This window comes from Erigeron canadensis, chromosome 2, assembly GCF_010389155.1.
Source record: "Erigeron canadensis isolate Cc75 chromosome 2, C_canadensis_v1, whole genome shotgun sequence".
In the NCBI taxonomy this organism is placed as follows: domain Eukaryota; kingdom Viridiplantae; phylum Streptophyta; class Magnoliopsida; order Asterales; family Asteraceae; genus Erigeron; species Erigeron canadensis.
This window is the reverse complement of record NC_057762.1, coordinates 39,791,591-39,801,712: the sequence shown is the minus strand read 5'-3', so window position 1 is coordinate 39,801,712 and position 10,122 is coordinate 39,791,591. Positions and strand designations below refer to the sequence as shown.

The window sequence follows — 10,122 nt, the reverse complement described above, 5'->3', positions numbered from 1 at the left end:
TTTAAGAATGGTTTTATTAATTAAAACTACTAAAGCTATAAAAACAAATGACTTATATGAATGAAACATATAAAGAAGATATTACATAATTACTACTACTATATAACTAGCTAATTGACCCGGGTTGAACCCGGGTATTGTAATTAAAATTTTAAAACAAAAAAGAATGTATCTAATTTTTGTTATCGATATATTATAACTTGATATGAAAAGTACCTATTACATTAACAAAGTATAGAAAAACATTTCAAAATATTATATAGAAAAAATTAAAAGATTAGGAATTTTAGATAAGCATTAAGTGAGTTTTTTTAAAATATGACATCATAAATGAAAGATAAAAATTTTTAAAAAATATATAATCTTGACACCTCATAATGTTTTTAAAAATAATTGTAAAAAACAATCCTTCTTTATTATATATAAAGATAAAGATTTAATAACTTTTCTTTTAAGCCAAACACACCTAAACCTAATTATATCTAATTTTGTCTCATTTATATACCATCATGCATGCCACTTAATCGAATCATTAATTAAAAATTACTAACATTTACCGTTGGAATAAAAAACTTACAATAGTAATAACTAACTAGGAGTAATACAGTAATAAAGATTAAAAAATTCTAATTTTAGGGATTTTATCTTCGCACACAAAAACACTGGGCAGCTTGTTATATTTCCCTCGCGTCCGTGTCTATCTCCCACTTACATACACACGCAGTCATACAAACACAAACCCTTTCTTTCTTTGGCGTCTCCGACATCTTTTCCGATCATCTTCAATGGCCGCCGGCAACACCGACTTCGATTCTTCTCTTCATAACTCCTCTCAGATCTCCAGAGGTCTATATTCCTCTCTAATTTCTCCTTTAAACCCTAATCTTTCTCATTCCCTTTTATAATTAGGGTTTCCGTTTTCCGATTTATTTAAATGTATTCCTTTTTATAATTTAAATGCATTGTTATTGTGCTATCTGTCTGCTTAATTAGCCACGCTTGTTGTAAATTACATTATTTTTTGTATTGATTTGATATATATATATATATGTCATGTTCTTTCTATATATTCTTCCGATTTTATTTGAAAGCTGCCACTAGCTAGTGCTACACACATATTCATAATTGGTTTAGTGTTAAAAAATAATTTATCTACTAAACACAATACATTCTATCGCGGTTCGTTGCAGTTTTGAATGTTTGCATATAAATTATATCTATTGGACTAAAGGGTTTTGTTTTTAAAACATCTGTTGTGTTTCTTTACTTATGGCTACATTGTCAATATCTGAAAGATATATACTTTCCTCGTAGAATAGGATGTCCTGCAGTTTACGGGCATTTATGTATTGTATCAAAGTGATGTTAAGCTAGTCTTAAGGCATGATATGTGTTTGTCTTCATAATTTATCCGGGTATAGTTATATTGTTAATTAGGAGACAGATTGATACTTCATGTAGTTATTTAATTTTATGAGTGGATTGTTAAGTGGTTTGAGTCAAAACAATGTGTATGGTCTTTTCCTGTGGATGTGCTAATTGGTTTTTTTGGATGTTTAATTGTGTAGACATGCAGGGGTCTGACAGTTCCATTCCGCTTTCGCCACAGTGGCTTCTGTCGAAACCCGGGGAGAATAAGCCTGGAGCTGGAAATCGGGTATGTTAGATAATATCATAATAACATAATGCTTTGCTCTGTTTTTGTTTTTGTTTGGTAAACTTTTTTCGATATTGTTTTGTGTTTTGGCACAGGAGGGGAACTCTAGTCCCTTTCCGACGTTTGGCAATCGAGTGGATATTATGAAATCACCTGGAAATGATGACCGTGTCCTTGATTCTCAGAAGAAAAAGGATGTGTTCAGGCCTTCTGTGCTTGAAAGCCGTGAGCGCTGGCGTGATGAGGAGAGAGATACAAATTCATTTGTTCGCAAGGATAGGTGGAGGGACGGTGATAAAGAGGTTGCAGTTGGGGAAAATCGGAAGTTGGATCGTTGGGTTGACAACTCCACTGCTGGAAAACACTATGGAGAAACGCTGCGTCGTGCACCAACTGAAAAATGGGGAGATTCCGGTAATAAGGAGACGAGCAATGATCAGCGCCGTGAGAGCAAGTGGAACCTACGATGGGGCCCTGATGGCAAGGAAACTGATGGTATGCATGATCATGAAGCACCTCATGAGCGGGAGGGTGATCATCCTCGCCCATGGAGATCCAACTCTGCTCTTAATCGGGGCAGAGGTGACTCACAACATCACCAGAGTCCGGGTGTAAATAAGCCGACTCCCATGTTTACCCATGGTCGTGGACGTGGGGAGAATCATAATCCAACTTTTTCTCTTGGTCGCGGAAGGGGGGCACCTGGTGGTAGCCCTATGAATAACAAGTCTACTCATTTGCAGTCTGCAGGGTCCTTTACGGACGTGGGTGACAGGTGGCATGATGACATGTCTCCCCTGAGATATACCAGGGCAAAACTACTTGATGTGTACAAGGTAACTGATTTGAAAGGAAGGATGCTAGATGGTGTTGGGCAAGTGCCTTCACTTACGCAGGAGGAGGCACTGGAGCCTCTTGCACTTATTTCACCTACCTCGGAAGAACTGGTAGGTTTTACACGTATAATATTAACATGGTTAAAATTATTTAATAGAAATAAATAGTTAATCAGTATATAATTTTATATATGGCAGTTCATATTGAATGGGATTGACAAAGGGGACATCCTAAGTAGCGGTGCTCCTCAAATCACCAAAGATGGATCTATGGGCGATAGTCAGTCAAGAAGACCCAAACTTGGTACCGTCCCTGTTCATTAAAGTTAAGTAAATATAGTTGTGAATCTGTGATATAACTGTTGAATGTGATCTCTTTGAGCAGGGAGTAGAGAAGATCTACCGCTTGCTTCTGATAATCATAAAGACGAGACTTTTGATGGTTTTAAAGGTAATATTATCTAGTTAATTTTGAGAGCCTTTCTCATGACCATTAAGAAGCAGGTGCACCGAAGTTTGAAGTTTATGCTAAGGTCATCTGTCATTTATTCTTTTAAAATCCAAATTTCATGGTATTTGTATTTGTACATGCTTTTGATATTGATTCATAGGTCAAACAGTTAGATTCTAACGGCCAGGTACATTGCTTAAAGTCTTTGAACATCTATGTTGATAGTTAAAAAGCTGAAGTGTGTCGATTTATAAGATTCCCCACTGTAAAAGATAGAAACAAATTAAGTACTGTATATAGGTTTTCCTACTCTGCATTGCGTATGTTATGATTTAACACTGTTTGTGTCATTCTCAGAGTAACTTTTGTGTTCGCAGCAACAGGGGACACTGGTTCTCATGTAAGGAATGAAGAGAGAGTAAATATTAGAGAATCAAGAGTGCCAGGTCACCCTGCAGGGGGGGCTTGGCGATCATTATCGATTGGACAACGTGCACAACAAAACTCTGTTGACACGAGGGATATTCCCACCGAGATGAGGTCATGGTCACACCCCCAAGAGGATACATCTAATGAATGGAGTAGCAATTTAACTAGTCCAGTTATTAAAAGGCAACCCCCTGGAATAGTGGATAGAGAAGAAACAAGAACAGCCTCTCAGCCATCACCTGAAGACTTGGTCCTTTTCTACAAAGATCCTCAAGGTGCAATTCAAGGCCCTTTTACTGGCAGTGATATCATTGGATGGTTTGAGGCTGGGTACTTTGGGATAGATTTGCTTGTACGTCTTGCAAATACACCACCAGACTCACCATTTGCATTACTTGGTGATGTTATGCCTCATCTGCGTGCCAAGGCAAGGCCACCTCCTGGATTTAGTGCTGCTAAACAAATTGAAGTCAATGATGAGCCCAGCATGCCTAATTTTCTTAGTGGTAGTAACAAGGTTCAAGCAGGCTTGAGTGAGAATCCGATGATGAAAACTGATCCAAGATTTCAACATGGCTCAACTGAGGCTGAGAATAGGTTCATCGAGTCCCTCATGTCTGGTAATATGAGTGGTGGTCCATTGGATAAGTTTGGTACGTCTGAAGGTATGCAGGGGTATTTTGGGAACTCTAGCTCAGTTCCAGTTAAAGGAACAGAGAGTGGAGATAACTTGTTCCAGTTAGCCAAGTTAATGCAGCTTGAAAGGCAAAAGTCATTGTCAAACCCCTACTCACTTTGGTCAGGGAGTGGTCCTAAACCCGATATTCTTCAGGATCCTTCAATTCCACAGTCAAACATATTGTCAGCCGTTGCCGATAATCTTCGTCAACAACCTTTACCTACAAATGCTTCAAATCCTGAGTTCATGTCTCTTCTCCAAGGTCTATCTGATAGGTCTACGCCTCCAGTGAATAGTTGGTCAAATTTCCCTGTTCAAGGTGGGCCAGGGTTGGAACCACATCAGGATAAGTTAGACATGCTTCATGGTAAGCAGTTCCCTCTTCAGACAGGCTATGGCATCCAGCAAAGGCTGCAACCACAGAATCTACCTCCCACCCTGGCAAATATACGCTCTCAGGGTTTTGATAATTCATCTGGTATACTAACTCCTGAAAGGCTTCTAGCTTCTGGGCTCCCTCAAGATCAAATAATAAATTTGTTGCAACAGCAGCAACACATGTCACAGATGAAACCTCAGGCTCCCACATCTACACAACAGCTGTCAGTATTGGATGAGTACTTGTTGCAGCAGCTGCAGCAACAAAAGCAGGAACAGTTGCAGCAACAGCAGCAGCAGATAATGCGCCAGCAACTTCTCTCTCAAGTCCTTACGGAACAGCATTCTCTACCACGTTTTGCCCACCAGACATGTGGGCCGATGCTGACCCCCGGGTTACCTGTAGGGAATTCTGCAGGGTTTCCCCCACATGAGATATTGCAAATGGGATTACATAATCAAGTTCCTAATATGCATGATATGGCGGCTACTAAGATTAATCAGATGCCTACAGTTGGTCCTCAAGACTCTGTACATCTACCCCATCAATTGATGGATAATGCAATGCAACAAAAGGGGCGTGATGAGTTTGTTCATCACATCGATGCTGATGTACATGACCAGATTGATAATAGGACAGATGAAAATGTGATGGCACCTATTTCCAATGCTGCAAAAATTTGTGAGTCCACGGAATGTCATGAAAAACCATTGTTTGAGCTTGAAATGTTAGAGCCTGAAAGTCATGGTAATTTTGAGGAGCCACCAGCTGATGTCAATGAGAGGTCAAAGGATCAACGCGAATCACCTAATGAAATATGCGGTCTAAAAGAAGCAAACCCAGTTGAGATGTCAAAGGATCAAAGCAAATCACGTAACGAAGTATGTGGTCCAAAAGAAACAAAACTTGAAGCTCGTGAGGTTAAAAAAGCTACTGAGAAGAAGTCAAAGAAACAGAAGTCTTCCAAATCACAATCTTCTGACTTGGCCAAGACAACATCTAAAAAGCAGCAGCCAAAGCCATCTGAAATCGAAGCCATCAAGGTCGATGATGATGAAACGGTAGAGACCAAATCTGCTGTAGTCAATGAAGAGCCTGCAACTATGCTTGGTGATGTTAACCAACAAGATAGCACGCGAGTTCAAACTGCCCAACGAGCTTGGAAGCCTGCTCCTGGCTTTAAGCCAAAGTCATTATTAGAAATACAGCAGGAGGAGCAGCGAAGGGCACTGGCTCAGGCACAGTCCCGGGCAGATATGATTGTTGCTGAAATTACAGCATCTCTAGGGTCAACGAATATATCCTCCACTCCTTGGGCTGGTGTTGTTGGTAACTCAGACCAGAAGCTCATGGACACTAAGAAAGATTTGGCCACTTCTGAGGTCCAGATTCCGCAGCAGAGCAAGAGCCAGTTGCATGATATTTTGGCTGGAGAAGCGCCTGTAAAATCTAGTGAAAAAAATTCAACTTCTGACCGTGTGCTGACATCCATGGTAGGTTCTCAATCTGATATGGTTGAAGAAGGTAGCTTTATTGATGCTAAAGAGTCAAAGAAGAGTCGCAAAAAGTCTGCAAAAGCTAAGGCTGCTGTTGCTAAGGTTTCCGCGCCTGCTGCTGCTGCTGCTGAAGTCACAGTTAGTTCAAGTCCGGTCGAGAAAGGCAAAAGTTCACGTCAGGAGAAGGATATATTACCAGCTGTCCCTTCTGGTCCCTCATTTGGAGATTTTATGGTCTGGAAAGGGGAGACTGCAACTCCTTCACCTGCCCCAGCTTGGTCTACTGATTCAGGGAAAGTTCCGAGACATACCTCCTTGAGGGACATTCTCAAGGAACAAGAGAAAAAGGTTGCTTCTCAAATGCCAGTGCCAGCACCAAAATCTTCACCTGCTCAGTCCATCCGTGGAAATGGTCCTTCTTGGTCGTCTTATGCCTCATCGCCAGTCAAGGCAGCATCTCCGATCCAGGGCATGTCACATGGTTCATCTCAATCAAAAAACAAGGTTGACGATGATCTGTTTTGGGGTCCGTTAGATCATCCCAAGGAAGAAGCGAAACCGTATGCCCTTCTATCCTCATCTTTATAAGTTTCCTTATACTTATTATGATGTTCTAGTACTCTAGTTGTTAGTGTGTTTCTTGTGGCCAGCCTTATTTGAAACTGCAAAATCCTTACAAAGTTGGATATTTTTAATAAAATTTCCATTCTTCATCAGTATGGTTTGAAACACGTTTCAAAAGCTATTAAAAATTTAAAATCTGAAAAAGTGGTGTCTTTGCATTCCCCATGAAAGATTTTCAAGGTTTCAGATGTTTTAACCATGTCTTCAGATGTTCGACTGAGTTTCATATTGCTCTGCATTGTTATTAATTGTATTTATTATATTTTACTTATTCTAAAGCATATTTTTTTGACCAAATTGATTATAGCTTTTGAGCTTTTTGGATGTGGTTTCTAAGCAATATCCTTTGATGTGTCCAGGTCTGATTTTCCTCAACTTGCAAATCAAAGCAGTTGGAGTAAGAGCACTCCTGGAAAAGCAATTTCAAGTCGTCAGAAGTCTGTGGGTGGCAGGCCTGCTGAAGCATCACTTTCCTCATCTCCTGCATTGAAAGGGAAAAAGGATGCATTGGCTAAACATTCAGGTAAAGTTATATTCTTTGCTTGTATCTTTTACCAGCTGTTCATGGAAACCATATTACCACATTATTCGCAAAGCTCAAACAGTAATTGTGTGTGATTTTGCAGAGGCCATGGACTTCAGAAATTGGTGCAAGAGTGAGTGTGTCAGGCTTCTTGGATCCAAAGGTATTACCCAACCCCAAAAATTTGACTCCGCCAAGAATTATATATATATATACACGTTTGCATTGTTTGGTGCACATATCTCATTGTATGATTGCTGACACATTTAATGGCATTAGATACAAGTTTTCTGGAGTTCTGCTTGAAGCAATCCAGATCAGAAGCAGAGATACTGTTGAAGGAGAATCTTGGCTCTTATGATCCTAACCATCAATTCATAGAGAAGTTCCTCAACTACAAAGATTTTTTGCCTTCAGATGTCCTTGATATCGCCTTTCAAAGCGGGGATGATGAAAAATCGAGTAGAGATCTTAATGCAGTCGATGATGGAATATGGGGTTCTGATTTGGGTAGTAGTAAAGCGACAGTTGTGGTGACCGCAGATGGTGGTCCTGCCAAGGGGGCAGGCAAGAAGAAAGGAAAGAAAGGCAAAAAGGTTAGCCCTGCAGCTTTAGGTTTCAACGTGGTTAGCAACAGGATTATGATGGGAGAGATTGAGACAGTTGAGGACTAGGTGAAGAAAGCGAAGGTTTCTTTGTGTTCTTTGTTTCATTGTAGTTGTAAATACTTTGCCTCGAATGAGAGAGCGAGAGATAGATAGATAGAGCTGTCTGTCTGTACATGATAATTTTGAAGTTTAGGGTCGTCTTTTTTTTTCTCCGGTTTATACAGCTGACAGCAGCTATATACTTTAAAGAAGTGCTCCAATTTTGTGACCTTTTTTTTTACTCATTTTAACTGTAGACATTATACCCCAAATGCTTACCAAGGCTGGGAGTTTTTATTAAACGAGTTAGAATTTACATCTTTATTCTTCGTATGTTAGTTCTTATTTTTTAAAATTCTATTTACTAAATATTGATATAAAAAACGATGCAGTTTGGCTGCTCTTGCATCTTGGCGATGGATTGCTAGACCTGTTAGTTTGGAATATGCCAAACGAATTTAGTCAGGTAGGATGTCAATTACAGTTTAGAATATTGCCAAATCTCATTGCATTATTGTTTTACCATGCACCAAACTTCCAGAATAATTTTATAGTTACTAATTTTTATTTTTTAATTTTTTAACGTTATTTAAATTTTTTTAAAAACAATGTTATTAAAAATTAAAACTTCGGACGCTTGGTCGTGTTATCGCACGCTTGGTCTCCAGGGATGTCTTCGGGTTACAACCTTCAACATATTGCCGGCTTGGATGTCCATATGTCACTGCCAACACGCAGTTTCAAAAAAAATAAAAATACCAATATATATTAAAAAAATGTTTGATAAGTCTAATTCAAAAAATGTTTCTAATAGGTAGAAGAAGTAACTAATAAAGTGAAGTCAAATATGACAAAAATGACAAGGGTATTAATAATGATCTTTAAGTCAATATATAACTTTACAAAAACAAAAAAAGCAAAAAAGTTTGATTAATAATGTAGAATAAGAACTTTGAGTCTATATATAACTTTATAAAAACAAAAAACAAAAGAAAACAAAATTATTAGGATTGTAGCAATGAAGGCATGAACTAGACATGTCCCATGCCTAGCGGCAACACAGCTACCAAGACAAAGGCATGGAGGCGGCATGGAGGAAATCAACATATGTTGCCACTGAGGCATGGAAGGTGGGGGTGGAGATATAATTGTTGGGATGGAATGTTTTTTGTCAAAAGTGACCATTGAAAGCTTTTATAAAAAGAATATAAAAAATACTCCTTTTCTTATTTAAATAACACTTCTCCATTCAAACAAGAATAACAATTCCTTTCATTCAAACAAAAAAAATCACTACAACAATTTTATTAGCATGTCTTCATCATCTTCTTCCTCATCTAAAGGGAAGGTAATGCTTCCCGAATCGTCGTCCGAGCTATTATTTTCTACGGGTAGTACCATCTCAACCTTTTTAGCCATTCACAATGCCATTGAAGACACGGCTAGCTTGAGCTTTACTCCTCGAGAGGCCGTCACTCGTTTTCGTGAAAAGGCTCATCAAACTTTAATGGATGACTATTTCATAGAAGAATCAAAGTTTTCTGGCCATATTTTTCGCCTTAGGTTTTGTATGAATAAAAACTTGTTTTTAAAAAGGATAATGGCATACGAATGTAACCATCTATAACAAAATGATCATGTAATGTAGTAACCTACTTGGGTGGCTATGTGATGTATGCACCTATGTTTTTTGGGTTATGTGATGTATGTTATTGGGTACTGCACGTTGTAACAGGTAATTTGGTAATAGTTTAAGGGATAATGCCAAATTTACACTCCGGTCATCTTCTCTGATGAGCTTTCTGGCAAACACCATTCTTGAATACATGTTAAACCAATACATTTCCATTTAATCTCAAAATCGGGGAGAGAACAGCAGTCCAAGAATATATAAACTCAATTCCAGTTTCGAAATCAAAATCCAATTGCAATTCAACCAAACAAATCAACCCAAAATCCAATTAAAGCTTTCCATATAAACTCAATTCAATATATAAAAATTATATATATCAATAGAAATTATAGAAGATGAACATGAAAGAAAGAAACTAAACAACCAACACTCACAACCACCATAGTACCATTTTCCCGGTGACACAATCTTTGACAACACCATTTCCGGCAAGTTGCCATATTTTCCGGCGAAGGGTTTGACGGTTAATTTTTGGCTAGGGGTTGTGCGAAAGTCATTTCTAAGTCGATTGGCACCGGTTTCAAGTTCTAGTTCAAAGTAATGTGTAAGGAATCGTGACTTTTAGTTTTTCGACGAAGTTTTCCAGCCAGTGGTTACTGCTGAAACCGTCTTTTCTGCATATATATGTGTTTTTAAGCTTTATAGGGGGTGTTTGGTAGGGTAGATTAGAAAGAGTGGAAATGAAATGAGAATCACTTTCTTGTTTGG

General features: G+C 38.6%; 1 protein-coding gene across 2 annotated transcripts; it reads left to right on the top strand.

Moving 5' to 3' along the window:
* The first annotated feature begins 695 nt into the window (after positions 1 to 695).
* On the top strand, positions 696 to 8,045 carry LOC122586627 (protein ESSENTIAL FOR POTEXVIRUS ACCUMULATION 1-like). Of its 2 annotated transcripts, none has more exons than XM_043758607.1 (9): positions 696 to 846; positions 1,569 to 1,657; positions 1,753 to 2,604; positions 2,692 to 2,797; positions 2,879 to 2,944; positions 3,328 to 6,487; positions 6,911 to 7,074; positions 7,178 to 7,237; positions 7,354 to 8,045. In XM_043758607.1, exons 1-9 carry the CDS (start codon positions 786 to 788, stop codon positions 7,746 to 7,748), a joined length of 4,953 nt encoding a protein of 1,650 aa, XP_043614542.1. In that variant the 5' UTR covers positions 696 to 785; the 3' UTR covers positions 7,749 to 8,045. The 2 variants fall into 2 exon arrangements, with proteins under 2 accessions (XP_043614542.1, XP_043614541.1); XM_043758606.1 differs by having other exon boundaries at positions 3,322 to 6,487.
* The last annotated feature ends 2,077 nt before the right edge of the window (positions 8,046 to 10,122 follow it).

Excerpts from the sequence above, each read along its gene's own strand:
- LOC122586627 (XM_043758606.1), top strand. The coding sequence starts at position 786 with ATGGCCGCCGGCAACACCGACTTCGATTCTTCTCTTCATAACTCCTCT. Across the intron at positions 6,488-6,910 it reads CCCAAGGAAGAAGCGAAACC|GTCTGATTTTCCTCAACTTG; the intron begins GTATGCCCTTCT and ends TGATGTGTCCAG. Across the intron at positions 7,238-7,353 it reads CAGGCTTCTTGGATCCAAAG|ATACAAGTTTTCTGGAGTTC; the intron begins GTATTACCCAAC and ends TAATGGCATTAG.